Source organism: Pan paniscus, chromosome 1, assembly GCF_029289425.2.
Source record: "Pan paniscus chromosome 1, NHGRI_mPanPan1-v2.0_pri, whole genome shotgun sequence".
NCBI classification, from domain to species: Eukaryota; Metazoa; Chordata; class Mammalia; order Primates; family Hominidae; genus Pan; species Pan paniscus.
In genome coordinates this window covers 182,804,179-182,830,646 of record NC_073249.2, presented here as the reverse complement: position 1 = coordinate 182,830,646, position 26,468 = coordinate 182,804,179, and the positions used below count along the sequence as shown (strand labels likewise).

Here is a 26,468-nt window from a genome sequence, read left to right as displayed (position 1 = left end):
TCCGACCTCTAAGCCCACCCTTTGGACGAGCCTGACCCATTTTCTCCCGCGCTCCCAGGTCCGTGCCTCCTGGGTGCCTGGGTTCGGCCGCCGGCAGGGCGGGCTCGCAGCGGCGCGCGGCGGGTGCGGGCGTGCTGGAGGCGGGGGCCGCGGGGGCGCGCGCGCGGGCGCGCGGGCCGGGCCTGCCCCTCCGAGGCGCCGTAGCGCGGGAGGGAGGCGGCGGCGCTGTGGTCCGTGGGTCCGCCGGTCCGTGGGTCTGCCCGGCCGCCCGGCCCCGCCCTGCCCCCCGGGGCGGCTCGGCTCCATGGCCCGCGGCGGCGGCGGCGGCGGCGGCGGCGGCGGGAGGCGACCCGGGGGCCGCGGTGGCTGCTGACCGGGCGGCGGGAGGCGGCGGGGCCGGGCCATGGGGGACGGAACCGTCCGCAGCCGCCGGAGCCGGGAGCCCTGCCCAAGCCGGAGCGGCGTCCCCTGCTGAGCCCCGAGCGCCGGGTGAGAGGAGGGCGCGCGCGGCCCCCACCCAGGGCCCCGAGATTCCAGACCCAGCCCCGCGAGGGGCACCCCGAGCGCGGCCCCGAGATCCCAACCCAGGAGCCGGTGAGAGAGGCGCCGGCGGCCAGACCCCGGCCTGGCTGCCCCCACCCCGCCCCCACTCCGGCGCCCCTCCTGGGCTTCTCCGCCCGCGTCCAGCCGGCCTCCCTCATTGTCCTCGCTCGCCCCGGCCTCGTGGCGCGGGGAGGCGTTCCATACACGTTTCCCCTTGGCCTTTGCCTCATCCGCTGCCCTCCACCCACTCCCCCTGCCCCCAGGCTCCACACCCACCCGGTCTGTGCGGCCTGCCCGTCCGCGGGTGCCACGTGTTCAGCCTGCCAGCCCCGCCCAAACGCACCCCTCAGCCTGGCCGCCAGCCTGACCCAGAACCCCTGCGCCGGAGGGAGGGTGGGAATGTCTGCACGTGGGTCTGGGTGTGAGCTGCCTGGGAGCCTGGATGTATGGCTGTGGAAGTCCAGGAGCAGTGGCTTTGTTTGTGAGTGTGGGACTTAGTGTGTTACTGTCACCCGGGGTGTGTCTGTGACTGTAGTTCTCTGTGTGTCTGAGTGTGGGTGACCAGCTGGGACCAGGGTGTCCCTGTGATTCTGTGTGCCTGTGAGACTCACCCTGCTCCCTGAAGCACTGCCAGAAGTGGCTGCCGCTCTCTTGGAACCACAGCTGGAGCCATCGCCCAGGCAAGACCCCCTTCCTGCCATGCCCAGTGCTGTGCCCATCTCCAGGCCCAAGCATCCCGTTCCGGGAATCAGAACCAGCTGTGCTGGGCAGGACCCAGAGTCTTGGTCCCAGTCCCAAGGGCCTGGCTTTGAGGTCTTAAGTGAGGGGTGTCCCCTGCCTTGCCCCGTATTTTGACGTTTTGCTCCAGTGGGAAGGGATTCTGTAAACATCCAGTCTGTATTTGGGCCCCCCGGATGCTGAGGGCAACTTCCCAGCCTGGTCCCAGTTGGCCTGGCCTGCTTGTCGCTGGGATCTGATGACCAAACCACTTCCCACCATGGCTCCTGGAAGGACTAAATGAAGTCATGAGTATAAAGTGCTCCTGCATGGTAGGTGCACAGTATTCCGTCTCTTCCCTCTTCCCCAAGCCATGAGTTCTGGGTTAAGGATGCTGCCATGTGAGGTGTCTGTTCTCAGGGGCACAGGGGCACGTGGGGGTCTATAGGTAAACATGTCTCCATGCTTAGGTACAAACCAGTGTGGTTAGAGTTCACGTGTCTGTGTTCCTGGGAATGTGTGAGTGTGTGTGTAGAGTTGTGCAATAAGGGTGAGTGCCTGAGTGTGTTTGTCAGTGAAGTGGAGGAAGGTAAATGTATGTGGCTTAGTAGTGGGGTGTGCTTGAGGATGTGAGTACTGAGTTGCCGGGAACTGTGCCTGGGTGTCTGTTTGGAGGTAAGTCCTTGAGTCTGTGAGCGTGAAAGGGTATGAGCAGGTCAGTGTGAGGTGTGGCCCATGAGTGTGAGCAGCTGAGTGGGAGGTAGGTGGGCAGCCTTGCCTGTCCTGCCCTGACCTGCTGGATCTGTTTCCCTCCCACCCTGCTCAGGCCAGCAGCCGGATGCCCGGGCCCACTGGGCGGGCCAGTGGCCACCTGCGGGATGAGCAGACTGCTGGGGGGGACGCTGGAGCGCGTCTGCAAGGCTGTGCTTCTTCTCTGCCTGCTGCACTTCCTCGTGGCCGTCATCCTCTACTTTGACGTCTACGCCCAGCACCTGGCCTTCTTCAGCCGCTTCAGTGCCCGAGGCCCTGCCCATGCCCTCCACCCAGCTGCCAGCAGCAGCAGCAGCAGCAACTGCTCCCGGCCCAACGCCACCGCCTCTAGCTCCGGGCTCCCTGAGGTCCCCAGTGCCCTGCCCGGTCCCACGGCTCCCATGCTGCCACCCTGTCCTGACTCGCCACCTGGTCTTGGTGAGCCTGGGGGGTAGGGCCTGCCTGTGGGGAAACAGGGTTTTATTGGTTTGACTAGAGAAATGGCATCTGGACCCAGGGGTGTGCCAGGGGTCCAGGTCTGTTGTAAGAGGGCTATTCTTGGGGTTCCCTAGCCCACCCCCAGGCTGAGGGTTGGGGCTGGTATCTGTGGATTCTGGCCAATGCCCTGATTCCTGACACTGTCCTGTCTGCAGTGGGCAGACTGCTGATCGAGTTCACCTCACCCATGCCCCTGGAGCGGGTGCAGAGGGAGAACCCAGGCGTGCTCATGGGCGGCCGATACACACCGCCCGACTGCACCCCAGCCCAGACGGTGGCGGTCATCATCCCCTTTAGACACCGGGAACACCACCTGCGCTACTGGCTCCACTATCTACACCCCATCTTGAGGCGGCAGCGGCTGCGTTACGGCGTCTATGTCATCAACCAGGTGCCCATGCGGGGGTCCATGTGCCTGTTGGTGTATATATGTGGGTTGGGGGCGTTTGTGGGTCCTTGTCTGCCCGTGTGGATATGTGGATGGACCTGGGCGTGGGTAGTCGGTGTTTGTCAGTGTGCACAGGAATGTGTGCGCACAGTGTGTGCATGCGAATGTTGGCATGCAAACTGGCAGGTGTGTGCATGGTCTCAGAAGGGGTTGAGCCCCACTCTCTACCCTTGGCAGGCCTCACCCCATGGTGGTGCAGGCCTTGGGTATGCTGTAGGAGGAGATGTTGAGGGCCCTGAGGAGAGGGAGTTAGACCCTGAAAGAAGGATGAAGCCTGCAGAACCCTTTGGGGTAGGTGCCAGCCACAGCTGAGGCCAGGGCACTCAGCTCAGCATCTTAAGGCCTTTGGTGGACCTGGCTAGGGCTGGCCACTAGGTCCCAGAAGGGACCTCTGATGCAGGCCCCCCCGCCCCCGCCGACCACAGAGACCTCCTAGACTTGGACATGGGTCCCTCCCATATGATGGGACACAAGTGGAGGTGGAGCAGGGGGCCGTGGGAGCACAGAGGGCCCCAGTCCAGCCCTGGGGTTGGGAAGCAGTTGCTGAGATGGGTCTTGAAGGATGAGCAGGCATCAGGGGCTGGAGAAGCCAGCATTCTAGGCAGAGGGACCTGGAGGATGCAGGGCCAGCAAGATAACTGGTCTCGTGTTCACGAACTATTGGCTGAGGTGTGGTGTCTAGCATGTGGACTGGGTAGCAAAGATGAGGCTGGAGGAGTTGGAAGTCAAACTGAGAAATGTCTTGGGAGGCATGCTGGCAGTAAGTCCAGCGCAAAAGTGGCAGGGCACCATGTGAGGTTGTAAGGAGAGAGTGACTTGCGTGTTTGCTTTGTAGAAAGGTCACTCTGGTTGCATATGGAGCATGGATGGAGAGGGGAGATTAGAGACAGGGTGGCCCGTTTGGAAGAGAGGACGATGCCCAGGAAAGAGGCGGTGACCATGCGGATGTGTGGGGCGGGAGTCGCGGGGAAGAAGTGGGGTTGTTACGCAAGTAGTGGAGAGTGAGAAAAGAGCGACGTCAGGACAGCGCAAGGGTTTCCGCCTTGGCTGTTGGCTGTGGGGATGGCTGTGTCTGAGTGAGATGGGGACACAGGAGCTGGCCCAGCTCTGGGGGAGTGTGACTCTGAATCCTTTCTTGCGTGTGATGAGTTTGAGCGCCTGTGGGAAGTACATGTTTAGCAGGCAGTTAGACAAATGAGTTTGGACCCAGAAGGGAGGTCTGCAGTGGAGAGAGGGATCTGGGAGCACCAGGATGAAGACAATCTGGTCCCTAAAACCAACAACGTCTGACCTGCCAGGGAGCAAGGGGCATGAGAGGAGGAAGCCAGCACTTCAGGGATGGAGGGAGAAAGAGGCCGCTACAGAGGCCGAGAGGCTTGGCCAGAAGGGCTGGAGGAGACCCAGGGGAGTGTGGGATCCCGGAAACCCGGCAGTCAGTGTCAGGAAGGAGACATGGCAGCTGCATGGGCACTGTGGGGGTGTGAGGAGGGATGTGGACCAAGACTCGTCCAGTGGATTTAGCAACAAGGTGGGCCCAGCGAGAGCCATTTCAGGGGCATGGTGGGGGCGGAAGCAGATTGCAGTGGGTTGAAGAAGGAATCGGATTTGACGAAATGGAAATAACCAATTAGAGACAACTCTTTAAAAAAAAATCCCTGCTGAGAAGGGAAGGCAAAAGGTAGGGTGGTGGCTGGAGGGAGGTTTGTTTTTTCAGTTGGGAGAGGATTGAGCATGTTTATGAGCCATGTGGGAGAGACACAGGGCTCCTGGCTGGTGAGAGGTCAGAAGGAGTGCTGATGAGCTGGGAGGAAAGCGATGGTCTCTCCAAGGGCTGGGGGAAGAGGAGGTGCAGGAGAGGGAGAGAAGAGAGCTGGCAGGGCTGGGCAGGTCAGGGTTCCTGAGGGGAGCAGCTCCCACCTCTTCCGGCAGTGGCTTTGCTGGTGGAGAAGAGGGCCTTTCTCTCCGCTCATTCCAGAAAGGCCACTTACCGATCCCCTCTCCAGGAACCTTTCTGGTTCTAGCCTGGAGACTGCAGGTTGGGGCAGGGGCTCAGGGGTCAGCGCCTCCCACCGAATGCTCCCTGCTAGTCCTAGTCCAAAGTCTGGTGCTTAGGCCTGCATGGCCAGGACCCCTGCAGCCCCAATTCTCAGGGGACCCCAGGCTTGCTGGGCTGTGACTGCCTATAGACCCTCTGCTTGTCATTTTGTTGGAGAGACAAGTGAATCTAGCCCAGACCTGTCCTGGTCTCAGAGGCTGCCCAGGCAGCCGGATGCAGCTCCAGGGAGCCTGAGGCTCCTGCATCTTACACACTGGTCATTTGGGGCATTCGTTGTTTGTCTCACTGCATGACTCTATACACAGCAGGGAGGGGACCAGGGCTGGCCATCTCCAGAATCCCCACTAGCACAAAGGAGAGAGCGCCACAGGGCATGTTTGAATGAGTGAATGAGATGAGAACTCCAGCTGATGTTGTCAATGGGTATTGGCATAAAGGAAGCCCATGGGAAGGAAGGAATAAGCGTACTGGGGTGGGGAAGTGTGGTCAGGGGAGCCGCTCCAGCCCTGAGTGTGACAAGCACAGGTACTGCTAACCCCAAGGCCTGGAGGCAAGGAAGAGTCTGGCATATTCTGGGGCTGCTGAGGGATGTTGTGTGGCTGGGCCTTGGGACCTGAGGGCAGTGGCCAGAGAGGAGGCTGGAGCCACATATGAAAGGCCTTTGTAGGCCAGATCCCGGTTGAGAAGCTGGACTAGATCCTGAGAGCCTGGAGGAGCCATGCAGCGAGGGGGCTGGTAGATCCCCAGAGACTGCTCTGGAGAGTGGCAAAAGGGCAGGTGCTTGTTGGTCACAGGCCCAGGGTTGACCTGCTCCTCCCCCTACCCAGCATGGTGATGACACCTTCAACCGGGCCAAGCTGCTCAACGTGGGCTTCCTAGAGGCGCTGAAGGAGGATGCCGCCTATGACTGCTTCATCTTCAGCGATGTGGACCTGGTCCCCATGGATGACCGCAACCTATACCGCTGCGGTGACCAACCCCGCCACTTTGCCATTGCCATGGACAAGTTTGGCTTCCGGTGAGGGCTCTCTTCTCAGCTGGACCCAGCCCTCCTGCCCCCACCAGACGCAGGCCCACTTCCAGCCCCCGGGCCCCGCTTGCTCCTGGCTGCGGCCCAGACCCCACTGGCGAGGCTGGATCCTCCCTGGACCCCATTGGACATTCCCCCTGACCTGGTCTCTGGTCCTTCCCCTGGAGTCCCCTTGGGACCCTTACTGACACCTGCCTTCCCATGCCACAGGCTGCCCTATGCTGGCTACTTTGGAGGTGTGTCAGGCCTGAGTAAGGCTCAGTTTCTGAAAATCAATGGCTTCCCCAACGAGTACTGGGGCTGGGGTGGCGAGGATGATGACATCTTCAACCGGTGAGTAAGCACGCGGTGGGGAATAGGCTGGGTGGGTGGGGGGGTGAGGTGCAGACTGGGTGGGGTTCTTTGCCCTTCCTGGGGCCTGTTCCAGTCTGTCCGTCCCCATCCTCAGGATCTCCCTGACTGGGATGAAGATCTCACGCCCAGACATCCGAATCGGCCGCTACCGCATGATCAAGCACGACCGCGACAAGCATAATGAACCTAACCCTCAGAGGTGACCCCAGCACCCTCACCCCTTACTCCCCAGAGGCAACTTCCCAATATCCCCAACTCTTGACCCCAAGTGGCCCAATCCCTGACCCCCCAGTGGGGGACCTCCAAGCATCCTTGACTCCAAAAAGGTGACTCCCAGTGCCACTGATTCCCTGATGTGATCCAAGGCCCCTCAGGACTGCTGGCACCCCTGATCGTTGTCCCCCAACCCCCAGCCCAGCCTCAGCCCAATATCTCTTATCTGGCCTGATTCCTAGAGGTGACCAGAATTTAATGTCAGGGCCTAAATAGTCATTGAGTAGATTGCATTCCTATTGGTGCCCTCGAAGACCTCACTTGTGCACCTGTGGAACCCCTGCCGGGGCAGATAGGACACGAGCTAGTGGGTGCTGGGCACAGCTCCTGTGGACCCGACAAAGGGGACCTGAGCAGTGTGGGAAGGGGGTGTGGAAAGACAGTGCCCACCCCTCTGAAATTGAAGGAGGTGGGTGTATCTCTTAGGAGGTAGCAACATTTGGTATCAGGCTGGCTGGGAGAAGGGCCTAAAGGGTGTGTGAAATGTAAACAAGGGCTTCCTGGGCTTCCTGACACTGCTCTGACTTGTGCTAAACTTTCTGGGGGTGGGAGACCCAGAGTAGTCACACCCAATCCGTGCTTTCCCTTACGAAGTTCATTCTAGGCAGGGAGATAGTCATGGAAAAAGGCAGTTACAGCACAAGGTCATCAAGGCAAGGTGTTGTCTTGGCAGAAGAAGGACTGGTGATGGAAGGCTTCCTGGAGGAGGTGATGGTAACCTGGAGTTTGAAATAGTTACTCATTTAACAAATATTTGCCTCACACCTACCTTGGGCACAGTGCTACATTCCCCAGGCTAATAGAGGAAGCCAGCCTGGATAAGGAGAATCATATCTGGAAGATTCTGGAATGTGAACGTGTATGATACATACCGAGAGTCTGAAACTATTTGGTTTTAAGATCTCTGAAGGCTGATAGTGACAGTGGGGTGGGGGAAAGTCACGTCTGGATGTTAGGGGTTTTTCTTCTGTTGCCCTTTCACCATGTACATGTCAGGGGTCTTGAATACCTGATGGGAGGTTAACTTTTGTCCAAGAGGACTGGGGAGTCATGGAAGAACCTGAAGAAGGGAGAGGCGGGGTGGGGTTTGTGTTTAGAAGGCACACTGTTTGAGCTTCAGGAAGGCGAAAGCCTGGCATAGCCGCTGGGTGGGGCAGGAGAGAAAGTCAGCCCGGCCTGAAGGAATCCATGGAGTCCGAGGGAGCATGGTGGTACAGGGCCTGGGGATGGAGGTGCTGTGTCCCCAGCTTGAGCAGGAGGGTTTTTCTACTCTGAACACAGGGGGTAGGAGTGGGGGAGGTGGTTTGTAGCCCTGGTGTGGGGTTGGTGCCTGGGAGAAGCATGAGGCACTGGGGAGGCACAGGGAGCTGATGAAAAAGTGGTTCTGATGAAAACTATGGTCAGCAGGAAACAGGTAAGAGACCAAGAGGAGAGGGGCTTCAGGGCATCTGGGGAGGAGTGGAGCTCCACAGTACACGCCAGGAGCCTTGGTCCTGTTTCAGGAGTAGCCTGCCTGAGTGCCAGCATCAATTACACATGTCTGGCTTGGTTGTAGACGTGGCAAGATAGCAAGAAGTTTCTGGTTTAAAGAACTCTGTGAATGTTGGATTCATGGATTGGGTATGACTACTCTGGGTCTCCCACCCCCAGAAAGTTTAGCACAAGTCACAGAGCAGTGTCAGGAAGCCCAGGAAGCCCTTGTTTACATTTCACACACCCTTTAGGCCCTTCTCCCAGCCAGCCTGATACCAGATTCACAGAGTTCACAAACTCTGTGAACTCTCTCTACCTAGTTGCTGTTGCCTAAAATCCGGGAGTTCTGGATTCTTCTTTTCCTCACCCTACATATCCAAACCCATCAGCGAGTAATATCACTGCCACCCCTAAAACATATTTGAGTCCATTTGCTTTCCCCCTTTACTACCTTTACCTTAGTCCAACCTCTAGGATCCTGCCTGGACTACTGCAGTGGCCTCCAACTGGTTTCCCTGTTTATGGCTCGGCCCCCACACTGGGTTAAACATTTCTCAGAGCCTTTACACATTTCATTCTGTGAGAATGAAAACATGAGCTGCTCGCTCTGACTTAGAGCCCTGCCCTTGCACGGTGTACTTGAACCTCCAAGCTAATATTCTGCTTTTCCACGTGCCCCATTCAGGTTTAGCCACTCAGCTGTGCAAAATCTTATTCCCAATTTAGGGTCACCATGTGCTCTGACCTCTACCTGGAGTGCTTTGCCCCTGCCCTTAGCTCAGTGTCACATATGCCCTCTTGTCTCTCTTAGCACTCCGATGTTTTCTCTGTTACCTGCCTCCCCTAGAGAAGCCAACTTGCCCTGAGATGAAGGACCCCACCTGTCATGGCCATGGCGGTAGCCTTGGTGCTTAGAGCACAGCCTGGCACATGGTGGTGCTCAATAAATAGCTGGCAAGAGAGTCACTAAAGAACGAGGAACAGAGAAAATGGCACAGGCTTGGGGAGTAAAAATGATGCATCTGATTGCGCTTGAGGTGCCTGTGGGATGCCTGGCTTAGAAAGGTCTGAGCTGACCTCACACCGTAGCTCACGTCTGTAATCCCAGCACTTTGGAAGACTGAGGCAGGCAGATCACTTGAGGTCAGGAGCTCGAGACCAGCCTGGCCGACATAGTGAAACCTTGTCTCTACCAAAAATACAAAAAAAAAAAAAAAAGACGGGGCACGGTGGCTCATGCCTGTAATTCCTGCACTTTGGGAGGCCAATGTGGGCAGATCACCTGAGGTCAGTAGTTCGAGACCAGCCTGGCCAAAATGGTGAACCCCATCTCTACTAAAAATACCAAAAAAATTAGCTGGGTGTGGTGGTGGGCGCCTGTAATCCCACCTACTCGGGAGGCTGAGGCAGGAGGTTGGGAGGCAACCTCTTGAACCCAGGAGGCAGAGGTTGCAGTGAGCTGAGATTGCACTACTGTACTCCATCCTGGGCAACAGAGCATGACTCTCAAAAAAGAGAGCGTCTCAAAAAACCAAAACAAAAAGCCGGACATGGTGGTGTGCACCTGTAGTCTCAGCTACTCAGGAGGCTAAGGCAGGAGAATCGCTTGAACCCAGGAGGCAGAGGTTGCAGTGAGCCGAGATCGCGCCACTGTATTCCAGCCTAGGCAACAGAGCAAGACTCTGTCTCAAAAAAAAAAAAAAAAAAAAAAAAAAAAAAAGGTCTGAGCTGAGAGATTTGTGAGGGTGTCAGACGTCTGTTTTCTGACTGGAGCAGTTGACATCTCTGTTTTGAGGGCCAATGCAGGAGCAGAAGGGCTCCTGCCAAATCAACCCTGGAAGGAGCCAGGATGGCTTAAGCCTAGGCCCCAGAGATCCCATATTGGGTTTGGTGGTGTTAACTTAAAAATCACTAGATCAGCTGGATGAGGTGGCTCACACCTATAATCCCAGCACTTTGGGTGGTCAAGGCGGGTGGATCACCTGAGGTTAGGAGTTCGAGACCAGCCTGACCAACATGGTGAAACCCCATCTCTACTAAAAATACAAAAATCAGCTGGCGCAGTGGCAGGCATCTGTAATCCCAGCTACTCAGAAGGCTGAGGCAGGAGAATCGCTTGAACCTGGGAAGTGGAGGGTGCAGTGAGCCGAGGTGGTGCCATTGTACTCTGTCTCAAAAAAAAAAAAAAAAAATCACTAGATCAATAAATTTGAAAAGGAGACTTTATTTCTCTTTTATAAAGGGTTACAACCTGCAGGCTGGCCATCCCACTGGCTAGGAAGCAGAGCCTCCAGCCAAAGCCTTAACAGGCACTTTGAGGGAGGGAGGAGTGAGATAGGAATTTTAGTTGAATGGATTGGTCAACAGGTTACCGGAGGAGCTACGAATATTTACGGAGGGAGTCCTGACATATGCATATTGAACAAACATGCATGTTATATACCATCCATGTTCACCTTGGGGTGGAGACTTAATATTTAAATGTATCGCAGTTAGGCCGTATACGTCAAAAAAACAAAAGCACTCAAGTGTGCAGCCTCTGTAAACCGGCTAGAACCAGTCCATGGCCGATGGTCTTATCAGGAGAAAGTTACTGAGATCAGTCTCTTGTCCCACCAAAGCTATAATTATGGCTTGTGGAACAGGGGTGTAGGGGTCAGCATCTGGCAGTGGGTGAGCTGCAAATTTTTTTCTATTATTTATATTACCACATTATACAAATTGTTTTAATATTGGTTATCTCAAGTCCTGTACTTGTTTAGCTGCTACAGAAAAAGAAAATCCTCGCAGCAGTTAGAGCATAGTCTCTTCTTTAAGTGCAGAGGTGCATGACTTAACCCTTGCCTGGCATGGCCTTAGATCCTATTTATAATTAGGTATCTAATTGACACAAATAATGCATTCTGTCAGTCTTGTGATCTCTGCTTTGACGTTAATGTTGGTCATTTGTTGTGTCTAAGCTGCAAAAGGGCGTGGGCATAACATGGCATGTTTGACGTCCCTTCCCATCATAGCTGGAAACCCTGTTTTTAAGGTTCCCTGGGGTCCCCTTGGCCAAAAGGGGGTCCATTTAGTTGGTTGGGGGGTGTAGGATTTTATTTTTAGTTTACAGTTGTTAGCCCTGATGTGGACCATTTCCATCCTATCTAGGTTTACCAAGATTCAAAACACGAAGCTGACCATGAAGCGGGACGGCATTGGGTCAGTGCGGTACCAGGTCTTGGAGGTGTCTCGGCAACCACTCTTCACCAATATCACAGTGGACATTGGGCGGCCCCCATCGTGGCCCCCTCGGGGCTGACACTAATGGACAGAGGCTCTCGGTGCCGAAGACTGCCTGCCAGAGGACTGACCACAGCCTGGCTGGCAGCTGCTCTGTGGAGGACCTCCAGGACTGAGACTGGGCTCTGTTTTCCAAGGGTCTTCACTAGGCCCCCTAGCTACACCTGGAAGTTTCAGAACCCACTTTGGGGGGCCTCCTGCCTGGGCAGGCTCTTCAAGTGTGGCCCTCTTTGGAGTCAACCCTCCTTCCCGACCCCCTCCCCCTAGCCCAGCCCCAGTCACTGTCAGGGTCGGGCCAGCCCCTGCACTGCCTCGCAGAGTGGCCTGGGCTAGGTCACTCCACCTCTCTGTGCCTCAGTTTCCCCCCCTTGAGTCCCCTAGGGCCTGGAAGGGTGGGAGGTATGTCTAGGGGGCAGTGTCTCTTCCAGGGGGAATTCTCAGCTCTTGGGAACCCCCTTGCTCCCAGGGGAGGGGAAACCTTTTTCATTCAACATTGTAGGGGGCAAGCTTTGGTGCGCCCCCTGCTGAGGAGCAGCCCCAGGAGGGGACCAGAGGGGATGCTGTGTCGCTGCCTGGGATCTTGGGGTTGGCCTTTGCATGGGAGGCAGGTGGGGCTTGGATCAGTAAATCTGGTTCCCGCCTCCCTGTCTAAGAGAGGAGGCAGGAGCCCCAGGGCCGGCTTGTGTTTGTACATTGCACAGAAACTTGTGTGGGTGCTTTAGTAAAAAACGTGAATGGAGCAGCTCCCTTGTCTGTTTGGGGGTGGGGGTCGGGTCCCTGAACGTGGTTACCCTGAGTGTGTTGTGGTGGAAGGGCACTTGGGGTACCTGGCCCAATAAGTAAACCTGACCCGGGCCATCCTGGTTCTCCAAGCGCTGCCACTCCCTAGGCTTTCACTGGCCTTAAGGGGAAGTTTGTCCTTGCACTGCTTCCGGGACAGTGGAGGCGACGAAGTAATAAACCCGTGGACCCAGATTTCTCAGGTCTTAACACGTTCCCTGAGGCCTAAAGGTGCCCAGGGCCGAGCCCAAAGTGCTTGGGTCAGGGCTCGGTGGAGCGCCGAGGTGAGTCTGAACTCCCAGCCGGCACGCGCCGCCCGCCGGACCAAACACAGGAGGGGGCGGGGCCCTAGAATCGCGGCGTGGTTTCCCGGGTGATGGCCACGCGGAAGAGGTGGGGCTAGGGCCCTGGTTCTCACTGCCTGGTTTCTGGGCCCCCGGCATCCGAGTCGGCCAAAAGCCGGGCAGAAGAGAGCGCTAAGGACTGGCAGTTCCGGAACGGGCAATCCCAGCCGAGGGGACCAGCGGCAGAGCACGGGTGGGGCTTGGGAGAGGGCGGAGCCCATAGAGGGGCGGGGTTTGGTGAGCGTTGCCGGCGGGCCCGCGGTACCTCCTGCACTCTGACCTGCGGCCCGTAGGTCCGAGCCGGGGACGGTGGCGTCGATGGGTCATGCTCCGGCACTCCCCCTCGCTGTGGGAGCTGGTGGAGGAGCACGTTCCGCTCCGGGAGCGACCCGAAGTGAAGAGGATTCTGGGGGAGGCGGCGGTGGACCTGAGCCTGGAGCTGCGGGCGGAGGTGGGGAGAGGGAAGGTGGGCCACGCCCCTGGCCTGCCCCACGACTCGGGTGATTTCCCACCTCCTGCGGGTCCCTGGCCCTGCCGGGTAACTCCCGAGATCCTGTCCTGGTCTCCCCTTTGACTCCGCCCTCTCCCTCACTCCCCCAGCCCCCACCATTCCGGTCACTCCCCTCCCCAGTCGCAAGGTATCCCAGCTCTCCTTGCAGGTGGCGATGTTACGGGCACTGCTCCAAGAGGCTCGATCCTCTCAAGCCCCCAGCTCCCGCCCCATCTCTGACCCCTCTTCTCTTCTGGCACCACCGCCTCTCCTAAAGGACCTCTTGCGCCAGGAGCTCCGGCAGTTGCTCCAGGGTCTCCGCCACAAAGCCATCTGTGAGGGCAGGTGGGAGCTTCAGGCCTGGGCCCTTTCCCTAGATACCAGGTGGGCTAGCCCTGTCCCTAACAAGGAGCCAGGGTTGCCTTTTCTGTGGTTTCCAGAAAGGAGCCTCTCAGCTTCCTTCCTGTGCACCTTCTGCAGGGACCAGGCCCAAGCTTGGGTCCAGTGTAGCCCCAGGGTCCTGCACTTTGCCTTGGAGGAGCCCAGGTGTGATTTGCCAGAACAGGAGATATTCCAGATGAGAGGTGGTGGGCCCAGGTAAGGTGATGGTAGGAGAGAGGGATCTGTCCCTGCTTGGCAGAGGGCCCTAGCCCACTGGTGGGTTGCACGTGGCTCCATGCAGGAGATTCCAGTCACGGGCTGGGCACTTCCACTGCCATTTGTGATAGAGATCATCAGCCCATGAGGGCTACTGAAACCCAGAGGAAACACCTGCCTAGCCTGGGGACAGGAAAAGCTTCTTGGAGAAAGTGGTTTGATCTGCGTGTTGTAGTATGAGGAGCAGTTTTCAGGGAGATGAAAGAGAAGAGCTTTGTAGGAAGAGGGAAGAAAGGAAGCCATGTCCAGCAGGCGGTTGTTCCTCCGGCCTAGAGAACAGGAGTGAGGGCTGGGCTAGGGAAGCAGGGAGAGCTGAAGAGGATGGTCACAAATGGTATTTACAGCTGGGACTGAATGAGATAAAATATTCATAAGTGGATGGCAGCAACTTCTTATTCTAATCCTCACACAGCCTGAGGAGGTGGGCAAAATCTCCATTTTGCACAAGAGGAAATTAAAGGCCGGGCATAGTGGCTCATGCCTGTAATCCCAGCACTTTGGGAGGCTGAAGCGGGAGGATGGCTTGAGGCCAGGAGTTTGAGATCAGCCTGGGCAACACAGGGAGACCCCATCTTTACAAAAAGTGAAAAAAAAAATAGGTGAGGTGGCACATGCCTGTATTCCCAGCTACTTGGGAGGCTGAGGTGGGATAATTGCTTGAGCTCAGGAATTCGGGGCTGCAGTGAGCTATGATTGCACCTGTGCACTCCAACCTGGGTGACAAAGACCCAGTCTCTAAAAAAAAAAAAAGAAGAAGCCTGGGCAGCATAGTGAGACCCCATCTGTGCAAAAAATTGAACAGGCGTGGTGGCACGCACCTGTAGTCCCAGCTATTCAGGAGGCTGATGTGGGAAGAGCACTTGAGCCCGGGATGTCAAGGCTGCAGTGAGCCAAGATGGTGTTACTGCACTCCAGCCTGGGCAACAGAGCACAATCTTGTCTCAAAAAAAAAAAAAAAAAAAAAAAAAAAGGAAAAGAAACTAAAGCTCAGAAGCGATAAGTGATTTGCCTGAAGTCACACACAATGAAGGGTGGCAGAGCTCATTTGCAAACCTAGGCTCCCAAACTCTTACTCTTTGCACTATATCATATTGCCTTTGTGAGAAAAGAAACAGTTGCCTAGAAGTGATATTTGGGTCCTGAAGGCCTGGGGTGAGCAACATGCGGAGAGTGATAGTGACTTCATTGCCAGCAGCGGTCACAGAGATCTCAGCATCATCAAGGACCAACTGAACGTGTCCAACATTGACCAGGTGGCCAGACACCTGAGGTGAGGCCCAGGGGCACCTGCATGTGTATAGGCAGGGGTGGAGACAAGGATGGATCTTGAGGTGCTGGGATTGTGAGACAGGAGGTGGGTAATATACTTGGCGGGGAGACCCATGTGCGTAAGGCTGAGAGGTGGAAAGAGCTGGCTGCTATAGAGCTAGTGAGGTTGCTTTCAGGAAGCAGCCAAGTACAGATGGCCACGGCCGAGCATGACGGTGCATGCCTATAATCCCAGCAATTTGGGAGTCCGAGGCAAGAGGGTCATTTGGGCCCAGGAATTCGAAACCAGCTTGGCCAACATGGCAAAACCCCATCTCTACCAAAAAAAAATACAAAAATTAGCTGGGCGTGGTGGTGCACGCCTGTACCAGTTACTTGGGAGGCTGAGGTGAGAAGGGATTGATTGAGCCCTGGAAGGTAAGGCTACAGTGAGTCATGATGGGTGGCAGAGCAAGACCCTGTTTCTTTCTTTCTTTCTTTTTTTTTTTTTTTTTTTTTTTTTTTGAGATGGAGTCTTGCTCTGGCGCCCAGGCTGGAGTGCAGTGGCGTGATCTTGGCTCACTGCAAGCTCCGCCTTCCGGGTTCACACCATTCTCCTGCCTAAGCCTCCCAAGTAGCTGGGACTACAGATGCCCACCACCATGCCCAGCTAATTTTTTTGTATTTTTAGTAGAGACGGGGTTTCACTGTGTTAGCCAGGATGGTCTCGATCTCTTGACCTCATGATCCGGCCATCTCAGCCTCCCAAAGTGCTGGGATTACAGGCATGAGCCACTGCGCCCGGCCGACCCTGTTTCAAAAATAAATATAAATATCTTGACACAGGGGTAGCCTGTGTCAGAGGATTTTAAGCAGCGGAAGGGCTGTGATGTGGGGGAAGATGGAGGCAAGAAGAATCACAGTGCAGAAGTGTGGGAGAGAGAAGGATGCCTGCCAGGGTGAGGCAGGCGAGGGGAAGATACTTCCTGCCCAGAAAGAGCCTCGTAGGGGCCAGACGTCTATGCTGGGTCAGCCCCCAAGCAGCAGAGGGCAGTGTGGGCTGAGGAAGGACAGGTTGGGTGGGGCTCCTGCTGAGGCTGGAGGTTGGGGCCATGTGGTGGACTCAGCTGAGCCCTGGTCCTGTGTCTCGGGTTCTGGCTGCTGCTCCCTCATGTCCCAGGGGCCTTCTGGAGGAGGAGTGTCACACCTTGGAGAGGGAGATCCTCATCCTGCAGGTGAGCCACAGCCCTGGGCCCTCCCCCGAGCCTCACTGCTGAGCGTAGACTCTCACCTGGGTGAGACCCATGTACCTGTGTGCATACATAGGTGCATGTACAGGCTATGTGAGTCGTGCATCCATTTCTCAGGGGTGCATGCTTGTGTGCACCTGCAAAATCCTGGAGGCCCAGGATTCTAGTTGAGCCCTTAAGGCCAGGGCCAACCGTTTTAGGTCTTTTGCCTCCTTCCTTTACCTAAGTCTGGGTACAGGCCCCACCACTATCTTGCCAAACTCAGCTCTTCCGCAAGGCTGGTATTCCCTGGGGAACGTGGCTGCCCTCACGGTGGATGGGCTGAAGGGGCTGCACGGGCCTGCCCTGGGGATCTTGGCCTCTGTATCCTGCCTTGCCCCACCCCTGCCTTGAGTCTGGGCACTGACGCAGCTCTCCCTGCAGCGCTGCCTGGAAGAGGAGTATATGAGGCCTTGCCACCCCTCTGAGGCAGCCCTGGAGCCCACCCTGGCAGGTGAGGACACGGAGCAGGGCCCAGAACACCCAGCCTCCTGCTCCCACCCCACACTTGTACACACCCTAGAAGAGCTGGGCACTGTCTCAGCCCAATCTCTCCTTCAGAGCTAAAGGAACAGAAGAAGGCCATGGAGCAGGAGCTGCAGGCATCTGTGGGGCCTTCTTGTGTCTCTCCCAACCACAGGTAAACCACAACAGTAGACACAGGGCAGGGTGGACTGAAGGATCAGACCACCACCCCTCACAGTTACTCTTTCTTGTCCAGGCAGCGGCCCTTGGGGTCCTCCACACAGGGCCTCAGACCCCTGCGTCCCCTCTGCGGGGTTGCACCTCTCCAGTGCTGCCTGCCTGCACCTCCTCTGCCCTACCTTCGACCTCGAGGCCAGTCAGCTACCCACCGCTGGGGATGGCAGCTTCAGTGCAGCCCCAGGGAAGGGCCAGCTTCCACACCCATGTCCAGTGCAGCACCCCAAGCCCCAGCCTGAAGGGCTGGTCACCGAGTAGGCTCTGGCTTCTGCCACAGCGCACCTGTCTGCCGCTGCCGCCTCAGCTGCTTTGGCCTAGCCAGCTTCAGATCTGGTCTTGGCGAGCTCTCGCCAGGACCCCAAGGCTGTTGGTCTGTCTGGCCCTTGCCCCACCCCCTTGCCAGATCCCTGGTGTCTGGAGCTGAGTGGCCGGGCATCGGTCCCAATCATCAAAGCCTTTGGCCTTTCTCCTCCCAGGCCTCCACAAAGGCCTGGCAGACAGAGGTCTCATTCCAGCTTGACTCTTGTCCCCTGGGGGACCCAGACAAAGCACAGCAGCCGCTCAGAGACAGGAATAGAAATTTCATTAAAATCTATGGACTTTAAAATCCTAGTGGTGCACGATGGGCAGGGATGGGCGGCGCACCGTTATTGCTACAGAGGATTAGAGGTGGCTTGGCCGGGGCTGTCACTGCACAGAGGACGGACAAATGAACACTTCAGGGATTCAGACACTTCAGAAGGGGCTCCCACTCCAGAGAGGGGAGGGGCATGTGGGCTGGGGCCATTTGGCACATGAACGAGGGCAGCACATTTGGGAAGACTGGGCCTTTAGCCTGATGGAGGGAGGGCAAGGGGGTGTCGTGCAGGGTCCCCTTCCCCAGGGTGCTGGGCTCAAACCTCCTGTGGAGCAGCCCCCACCCCATCCCCCAGAAACAAATGCTTTGGGCAGGCTGCTGGGTCACGGGCCCCTGCTGGCTGGGCCTGACAGCCAGGCCTGGAATGAGGGGCAGAGACCCCGGAGCAGCCCAGTGAGGTGCAAGCAGGCCTGGAAGACAGACTGAACCCGAGGCTGGGGGCGAGGAGGTGGCGACCACAGAGAATACAATGTTTACAAAAATAATTACACAGATAAACAGGGCTGGGCAGCACAGCCTGACAAGTAACACTGGGCAGTCCCTCAGCCCCTCATCCTGCCCCTAGGGAGGAATAGCCAAATGTGCCTGGCAGAGGCTGGGGTCTGCTCTGAGGGCAGGAGCACTAGTCATGGGGCTGGAGGCCCACCCAGAACCTCAGCTCAGGGCAGGGTATAAGGGTATCAGAGGCCACGTAAAGCCATCCAGGCTGCTGGGGACCTGGCCCGAGACCCCTCCAAAGTGCTTTGGACCTCCCAGCAACCCTCCACTCCCACCCCTCCCCCCAGCTGCCATCTTGGCATCCAAAGGACATGTAAACACTGGGGACATGAGCATGAATGACTGCACTAGCAGTGGTGACCAAGGTGACAGCAGCCGTCCTGGCCAGGGCGTGGCAGGGGGCAGGCAGAGACACCTGGCCTCTGCCTCACCAGTCTCTGCGGTGGGAGCACGGGGTGGGGGTGGGGCCACTCCCCTGGCAGCTGTGCTCATATCCGGGAGTCCTGGAGGCGGCTGGAGCCATTACTGCCCACAATGGGGATCTGCGCCTTGTCTGGGTGCAGTGGCTGGACCTCGAAGCCGTCCTCAGGAGACGGGGCTATGGTGGGGGCGTAGCGCCCTGTCCGGTGCTCCAGGAGGGCAGGGCCCCAGTCTCTGCTTGGCTTTGTGGCATTTTTCAAACGCTGCATGAGGTAGGCATGGGGCACAGGGGCAGGGCACGTCAGGAGGGAGCCCTTAAGCCCCTTCCAGCTGGCCCCTCCCATTTCACCTGGCTACCCAGCCCGTCCCTGCCCTCACCTGGAGGAGGGTGTCCCCGTCTGTGCGGCAGAGCCGGAACATGGCGTAGAGGGGGATGCAGAGGACGGAGGACAGAGCCATGAGGAAGCCAATGGCCACGGCCCAGCCTGGGTACTGGTAGTGGTTGTAGGTGATCGGCTGGTACTGGATCACAGTGAAAACTAGAATAAACTGCACGGGGCAGGTGTGGGAGTGGGCGTGAGGCCGACCCAGAGCCCAGACCCCAGGCCATCCCTCTACCAGCACCCTTTCTGGTTTCCCAAACTAGAAAAGGGCATTTGGGGCAGAACAGGGACAGCTGTCAACATCTGGGCCGTGGAAGAAGCAGGCAGGGCCAGGGGGCCGGAGCGCGGTGAGTGGGAAGGCTCTGCGGAAGGGAGAAGTCTGTCTTTGCCACAGTCCTGAACTGGCCAAGCACAGTAGAGCTGCTGCTGCCTTTGGAATCAGTCAGTTCTGCTCGCTATGGCTCCCCATGGCTAACTGAAGTAAGGCCACATCCTGGGCCTTTAGGCTGTCACCTGGCAGTGTGACCTCAAATTGTCTTGCCGGCCACACTACTCCGCCCTCAGTGTTTCAGTCACACCCAGTGTTTCCCACCCACTCTTCATTTATTCTGGGGAATCATCCTCTGCATCTTCCTCTGTCAAACCCTATGTCAGTGCCCTCTCCTTCAAGAAGCCATCCCAGATTTCCTCCATTTCCTTCTGCAGGGCCTCCCCACGGCATTTTCCACCTGCTTCCCTTAGAGTGACTTGGTTTAATGTTCCCATAGACCTGAGAGCTCCTGGAATTGCATCAACTCTGGGGGTGCAGTGCCCAGTACAGTGCCTGCCACAGTCTCTTGTGTTGATTTGAACTGATTTGTGCAGAGAGGCAGAGGAGGATGGAAAGAGGGTAGGGCAAAGCCCTGCCTGTCTATGGCCGTGGAGACAGGGACATTCAGCCTGGGGAAGCTCCATGGGCTAGAAATGGTGAGTGTCAGGCTGCGGTGCTCTAGAGAACCTCCTTGGAAAGAGATGAGTGAGATTGGAAATAAAACTTGTGGCTGCAGTAACAAAAGGAGTGAAAGGAGGCAGAAACACAGGCAGTGGCTGGCGGGCCACCCAGAGGGCCTGGCGGGGGAAGGGGTGGCAGTCCCAGCACCCTCCTCCTGAGCCTCCAGCCACATCCTGGAGCACAGGGCCATATTCTAGAATGCAAGACCCACATCCAAATTGGGGGACCCTCCGGAGACATTGCACACGATGGGAGCTTATAACAGGTTTCCTGAATGGAACAGATCCTGACCTACCTGTGGACAAATCCCTCATTTGAGCTGACAGAAGGGTGGAGTTTGTCAAAAAGAGCTTTTCAGAAATATGAAAAAGGTAAGCCCCCAGAGAAAACACAACAGCCCAGAAAGCCAGGCTGGAGTTACCCCAAGGAGAGGACTCTAGGCTCCCCTAAAGGTAACTCCAGCCTGGCTTCCTGGGCACAGGAAGAGCCCCGCCCGCTGTGCCTCAATCTTGTGGAGACACCAGATCCCAGCCAAGGTTGCCCCTACAGATCCTTCTTGTGCTTGTCTCCTTCCTCCCCACTGCCCTTGGCAGGTGCCCCCTGGTCTCTCCCCAGGACATCAATCTAGTCTGAATGCTGGGAGACCCTTTGAGCCGCAGAGGCTGAGCTCCCCTTGGGCCATAGCCCCAGAAGGCATGGCACTCTGGGGTGGTGGTGCCTGCCCTCCCCTGCCTCCCACCACTGAGACTTCCATTCCTCCTGTTTCAAAGCTGGGCCAGTGGCCAGAGGGGGGAGCCTGTGCCAGGCTCGGGAACATTCCACAACCTACGGGGTAGAGGCCTCAGCCCTCCACGGGCCTTTATTCAGAAACATGAGCCACAGGGGAAGTCCGGTGCTGAGCCCCCTGTGCCACCGAGGCATTAAACATGACAAGAGTGTGGCTCTGAACACTGGCCGGGCCACTGGGCCAGCCCTCTGACTATCACTCAGAGGTGGCCTTGCCTGTCCTCTGTGGAGTGACCATTACACTGTCAATACCTGCCTTCCCCGAATCCCACCCCAAACAGGAAGGAGCCAAGTCATACGGTTTTGGCCCCTGGACCATTCCTCCCTCCTGCAGAGGTGTTTCTAGTGTGGCGCTGGCCCAGGCTTGGAATTGGACAACCTGATTTGAATTGTGGCTGTGCCTCTTATTAGCTGTGTGACCATGGGCCAATTACTTAACATCCCCATGCCTCAGTTTCCTCATCTGTAAAGTGGGGACAACAATGACACCTTGGAGAGCTCTATCACGGGTTACATGGGAATGGTGTGTGGAAAGTGCCTGCTTCCTTGCCATGGTGGATTCCTTCCACCAATTCAGCTCCCTGATGGGAATTTCTCAGCTGTTGAATATTCATAAAACCTGGAACTCCCCTTCCCAAGCCACCCACCTCACTGCCTGGAAGGCTTGCAAAGTTGCCCCCATGCAGAGCTGACCTCTGACTCCACAGCCTGGTCTACCAGCCTTGGGCTGCTGCTGCAACACTGGTTCCCACCACATAGCCAAGGCCCTGGAACACCCTCCCTGGAGGGATGGGAGATAAGGCCAGCAGGCAGAGGCTGACACGTTATCGATATTGACTCCTGAGTCCCCGGGGGTGCCAGGCAGGAATGCCTGAGCAACGTCTGCAGTCAAATACAGGCTGTGGCACTCCCCTCCTAACCTGAGGCCAGGGCCCAGGCAGCTCTGAGTCGCCACACGCCTCTCTGACTCTCTCCAACCTCCCTCAGCCTCCCAAAGGCCAGAGTCATGGGTATGGAGCTCCGGCCAGGTGCGGGAGCTCCCACTGTCCCTCCGCTGGGTCCCAAGAGATGGACACATGGCCAAGGGGCAGCGGGGGAAGGGAGGGGCCGGCCAGGGAACTCACGAAGATGATGGCGGGAGAGACGAAGCGCCAGCAGATCTGAAAGAAGAGGGGCGGTGGGAATCCCAGCATCATCTGGATGTCCTGGAAGTAGTTCCGGTGCCCTGGAGAGATGGGGGGTCAGCAGACCCGCAGGACAGAGTGGGCGGGCCAAGGGGCGGGTCGCGGGAGGCCGGAGGCTCGAGTGCTCACCGTAGATGTACATGATGGCCACACACATGATGCAGGAGATGACCACCAAGGAGAAGCTGGCCGCATAGTTGTCCATCAGCAGCAGCCAATAGATGCCTGCCTGGGGAACAGCGGGCAGCTGTGGGAGGCGCCTGCAGCCCAGGCTCCCCCACCCTTCCCTGCACGTCCTGGCAACTCTGGGCCAGCCCTTCCTTTACGCAGCTCTTACCTGGCTGGTGAGGGGGATGCCCAGCAGGAAGCCAGCCACAGCCACACCCAAGGTCACATAGGTCTTTTTCTGCAGGATCCACTCATTCCCCACCTCATCCACAATGGCTGTGACCAGCGTCTCCAGGAGGCAGAACTGCAGGATGTGGCTGTCAGATCGGGGACCTGCCCCTTGTTCCTGTCCCCTCCCTTCCCCAAGCCTCCGGTCCACGTCCTGCACCTTGTACCTGAGTGCCCAGCCCCAGCAGGATAAGCATGAAGAAGAAGAGCAGAGACCACAGCGGGGAGATGGGAAGTAGTGTGAGGGCCTCAGGGTAAGCCACGAAGGCCAGGCCAGGGCCGTGGTCTGCCACACGGGACACATCCACGCCCAGGTGATTGGCCATGAAGCCGAGGATGGAGAAGATGACGAAGCCAGCATAGACGCTGGTGGCACAGTTGGTGATGCTGATGATGACACTGTCCCTGATGGGGAGGAAAACAGAGTTCAGCTTCCCTCTCCCCAATTTGGGCCAAGAGGAGACATGGAGACACGGAAAGTTCTAGGAACAAAGGCACCCCCAACTCTTTTCTTTTGGAGTGGGAGACAGGGTCTCACTCTGTTGTCCAGGATGGAGTGCAATGGCGCTATCACAGCTAACTGTAGCCTTGACCTCTTGGTCTCAAGCAATCCTCCCACCTCAGCCTCCTAAGTAGCTGGGACTACAGGTGTGTGCCACCACACCCAGCTAATTTTCTTTTTTATGTTTTATAAAGAAAGATGGGGTCTCACTATGCTGCCCAGGCTTGTCTTGAATTCCTGGGCTCAAGTGATCCTCCTGCCTTGGCCTCTCAAAGTGCTGGGATTACGGCGTGAAGCACTGAGCCTGGCCCCCAACTCCTTTTCTGGTCTGTTCTGGGCATTTTTAAGGAGCCTGAGCTGCCTGAGTCCTCACAGACCCCTGGGACATGACTGTCCCTATCTCTCTTCTCTCTCCTGCCTAAACCTCTCTCCTCATTCTCCAACAACTTTATCCAGAACCAGTATTCTCAGAACCTCAAGATCATGAGGGGAAAGGAGGCCTCGTGGGCCCATGGCTGCACTGGAGCTGAGATCAGGCTGCAGAGAGGGCAGGAAGGGGGCAGCCTCAGCCCAGCAGGGAGCACTCACCGGTAACAGTTATTGTTGAACTTGTTGTAGGAAGCCATGGTGATGAGGCCTCCCCACGCGCAGCCCAGTGAGTAGAAGATCTGGGAGGCAGCATCACCCCACACCTGCAGGGAGGGACCGGCGGGTGAGGAGCTGTGGGCAGAGGCAGGCACCTCCCTGGCCCCTCCCCAGCCCCCTTCCGGTTTCCCTCACTTCCCACCTTGGCCTCCAGGATCTTGTCCCACTGCGGGGTTAGGTAGTACATGATGCCGTCAAAGGCTCCCTCCAGGGTCACTCCGCGGACAAACAGAATGGTCAGCACCACGTAGGGGAACGTGGCCGTGAAGTACACCACCTGGCACAAGAGGGCTCCATGGACTCTTCTGGGCTCTCCCCTCCCCTGGGCACCACCACCCTGGCTCCCTAATCACCACCAGCCCCCTGGTCCCTCTCCGGCTCCGGAGTCCCTTCAGCATCCCCTCCCTGCAATACACACATAACCCAGGTAGGGGGCAGGGTCTTTCTGGGTGGGCACAGACCCTGCTGGGGAGGGGTACTTGCTTTCCCTGAAGACTTGACCCCTCGGATGAGGCAGAGGAAGACGACCAACCAGGAGACACCGAGGCAGCCAAGGAGGGGCAGCCGCACCTCCCCAAAGTTCCCAATGTCGTCTGACAGCTTCAGCACGTACAGCCTGGGAAGGGGAGACCCTGTCACTGAGGGCCAGCCGCCGCTGCCCAGCAACAAATTCCCAAGGCCCAGGGCCCACCCGGGCTGTACCCTCTTTTGTCATGAGGTGCCAGCAGCCACCTTGTGTGACATGGGAGCTACTTCAGGGGCCCAGCCCTGGCTGGCCCAGTCCCCTCCACCTGCTGCAGCCCCTGGGGAGCCCAACACAGTCCACTGCTCTGCAGCCTTTCCCAGGCCCTTCAAGGGCTCCTGGAGGCCACACCCCAGGCTTGGGTGGTCTTCCTAGTTCCTGGGTGAGGAGATCTGCTTGTCCCCAGTTGGGCTCAGCCCAGGTCTTTGTTTGCACATTTCTCCCTTCAGGAATGCCTTTTCCTCATCCTGTCAGGTGTCACCTCCTCCAGGAAGCCACCAGTGAGCATTTCACGTGCACCAATTAGCTCTATCTCTGATAAATTGAGGGAAGCAGTGGAATGTTCAGTAAAGATTGGACCCTGGCCGGGTGTGGTGGCTCACACCTGTAATCCCAGCACTTTGGGAGGCCATGGTGGGCGGATCACCTGAAGTCAGGAGTTCAAGACCAGCCTGGCCAATATGGTGAAACCCCGTCTCTACAAAAATTAGCCGGCCATGATGGTGGGTGCCTGTAATCCTAGCTACTCGGGAGGCTGAGGCAGGAGAACTGCTTGAACCCAGGAGGTGGAGGTTGCAGGGAGTGGAGATTGTGCCACTGCACTCTAGCCTGGGCAACAAAGCAAAAGTCCATCTCAAAAAAAAAAAAAAAAAAGATTGGACCCAAATTTCTCCCCTCTGGGTGGCTCCATCTGGCACCCTATGCCATACCAGCTGTGATCTTTTGATCAATCAGACATTTACGTGCCCGGGCCTGTGCTAAGTGCTGGGCATACAGGCCTGCAGGGGCATCTCCCCAGCCCTCAGGGAAGAGGGCAAAGAACAACTGCTCTACCTCCAGCACCAGCATTCAAAGTAAAGAAACCATTTCTTGTTTGAAGGATTTTTTTTTTTTTTTTTGACACAGTCTTGCTCTGTCACCCAGGCTGGAGTGCATTCATGCGATCTGGGCTCACTGCAACCTCCGTCTCCCAGGTTCAAGCGATTCTCCTGCCTCAGCCTCCCGAGTAGCTGGGATTACAGGTGTGCACCAATACGCTGGGCTAATTTTTGTATTTTTAGGAGAGATGGGGGTTTCACCATGTTGGCCAGGCTGGTCTCAAACTCCTGACCTCAGGTGACCCACCTACCTCAGCCTCCCAAAGTGCTGGGATTACAGGCGTGAGCCACCACACCCGGCCTGAAGGATTTTTTAATACTTTGTCTAACCATATATGCTAAACAGGTAGTGTTTTATATTATTATTATTGAGACAGGGTCTTGCTCTATAGCCCAGGCTGGAGTGCAATGGCACAATCATGGCTCACTGCAGCCTTGACCTCCCAGTCTCAATCGATCCTCCCACCTCAGCCTCCCGAGTAGATGGGACTACATGTGTGCACCACCATGCCCAACTAATTTTTGTATTTTTTGTAGAGATGTGGTATCGCCATATTGCCCAGGCTGGTCTTGAACGCCTGGGCTCAAGCAATCCTCCTGCCTCAGCCTCCCAAAGTGCTGGGATTACAGGCGTGAGCCACCGCACCTGGCGTATATTATTTTTGACTGAAAGAATATAGCATTACAGTGTTAGGGACTGAAGAGTTTAAAAGGCTATCCTGGAAACCCAATGATGAATTCTAGCTTTATTTTTATGGCATCATATTCTGTTTTTTGTTTGGTTTTGGTTTTGGACCACATGCTTTTGAGATCAAACAGCCTAAGGACATTTGGAACCCAACATATTTACAAGTGACCTCTTGACACATGACATCTCCAGAATTACTCTGCGTTGCTTTAAAAATGTCTCCACATGACAAATCTTATTTCCCCGGCCAGGTGGTGAGTGCTTTGAGAACAGAACCCTCAGGAACAGGTCCCACAGGGGCTGTGGTTGTGCTGCCTGAGCTCCTATCAGCAGTCTTAGTGATTTAGGCTGCATTATCTCATTTTGTCTTTAAAACCAGGTAGGTATCACGACCGCCCGATTTCATGGACAAATGACTGTGAATGACCTCCCAAGGCCACAGCTAATAAGCGACAGAGCCAGGATTTGGGAGGAGTCTGTGTGACTCCAGAGCTGCCATGAAGACCCTGGGGGACAGGAGCTGGGCCCCACAGGGACCGCAGAGGTGAGAAGGCCTGGTCACGAGTTTAGGACCCAGTAGCAGGTATCAGACCAGCACAGGGGACTGGAAGGCAAGATTGTGAAGAGGGTGGCGAGAGAGGGGAGGACCCTGAGTGAGAAGGGTGAGTGGGTGAGAGGCAGACATGGGCTCAGAAATCTGCCCTTTGAGCTTCTCTCGCTTTAGAGTCTCTTCATCTTACTTTTGATTAGCTTCCCTCATTTGTAAAATGGTGATTTTTAAAAT

The 26,468-nt window shown here is 56.8% G+C and overlaps 3 protein-coding genes across 48 annotated transcripts in view; 2 read left to right on the top strand and 1 right to left on the bottom strand.

Annotated features, from left to right (window-relative positions):
• The first annotated feature begins 183 nt into the window (after positions 1-183).
• On the top strand, positions 184-12,163 carry B4GALT2 (beta-1,4-galactosyltransferase 2). Of its 5 annotated transcripts, XM_034963336.3 has the most exons (8): positions 203-489; positions 1,109-1,592; positions 2,087-2,448; positions 2,664-2,899; positions 5,840-6,030; positions 6,253-6,375; positions 6,491-6,595; positions 11,293-12,163. In XM_034963336.3, the coding sequence occupies exons 3-8, from the start codon at positions 2,139-2,141 to the stop codon at positions 11,441-11,443; spliced, it is 1,116 nt and encodes a 371-aa protein (XP_034819227.1). In that variant the 5' UTR covers positions 203-489; positions 1,109-1,592; positions 2,087-2,138; the 3' UTR covers positions 11,444-12,163. The 5 variants fall into 5 exon arrangements, with proteins under 5 accessions (XP_034819224.1, XP_034819231.1, XP_034819227.1 ...); XM_034963333.4 differs by lacking the exon at positions 1,109-1,592 and having other exon boundaries at positions 184-489; XM_034963339.3 differs by lacking the exon at positions 1,109-1,592 and having other exon boundaries at positions 2,092-2,448.
• A 144-nt stretch (positions 12,164-12,307) lies between these two features.
• On the top strand, positions 12,308-17,541 carry CCDC24 (coiled-coil domain containing 24). Of its 25 annotated transcripts, none has more exons than XM_063608143.1 (9): positions 12,308-12,488; positions 12,842-12,999; positions 13,208-13,383; positions 13,519-13,635; positions 14,891-14,965; positions 16,124-16,178; positions 16,617-16,686; positions 16,794-16,872; positions 16,954-17,541. In XM_063608143.1, exons 2-9 carry the CDS (start codon positions 12,874-12,876, stop codon positions 17,171-17,173), a joined length of 918 nt encoding a protein of 305 aa, XP_063464213.1. In that variant the 5' UTR covers positions 12,308-12,488; positions 12,842-12,873; the 3' UTR covers positions 17,174-17,541. The 25 variants fall into 25 exon arrangements, with proteins under 25 accessions (XP_063464213.1, XP_054950114.1, XP_054950083.1 ...); XM_055094139.1 differs by having other exon boundaries at positions 13,208-13,422; positions 14,888-14,965; positions 16,958-17,541; XM_055094108.1 differs by having other exon boundaries at positions 13,149-13,422; positions 14,888-14,965; positions 16,958-17,541.
• SLC6A9 (solute carrier family 6 member 9) overlaps positions 17,496-26,468 on the bottom strand; it is a 35,054-nt gene continuing 26,081 nt past the window's right edge. For all 18 annotated transcript variants that reach the window (XM_003812819.5, XM_008965312.5, XM_034963315.4 and 15 more), the window contains 9 exons: positions 23,860-23,992; positions 23,519-23,653; positions 23,320-23,423; positions 22,397-22,634; positions 22,171-22,305; positions 21,963-22,062; positions 21,774-21,874; positions 18,868-19,038; positions 17,496-18,752 (listed from right to left, as the gene is read on the bottom strand). In XM_003812819.5, coding sequence (XP_003812867.4) covers positions 18,558-18,752; positions 18,868-19,038; positions 21,774-21,874; positions 21,963-22,062; positions 22,171-22,305; positions 22,397-22,634; positions 23,320-23,423; positions 23,519-23,653; positions 23,860-23,992 — 1,312 coding nt within the window. In that variant the 3' untranslated portion in view covers positions 17,496-18,557. The remainder of the gene's footprint in view (positions 18,753-18,867; positions 19,039-21,773; positions 21,875-21,962; positions 22,063-22,170; positions 22,306-22,396; positions 22,635-23,319; positions 23,424-23,518; positions 23,654-23,859; positions 23,993-26,468) is intronic.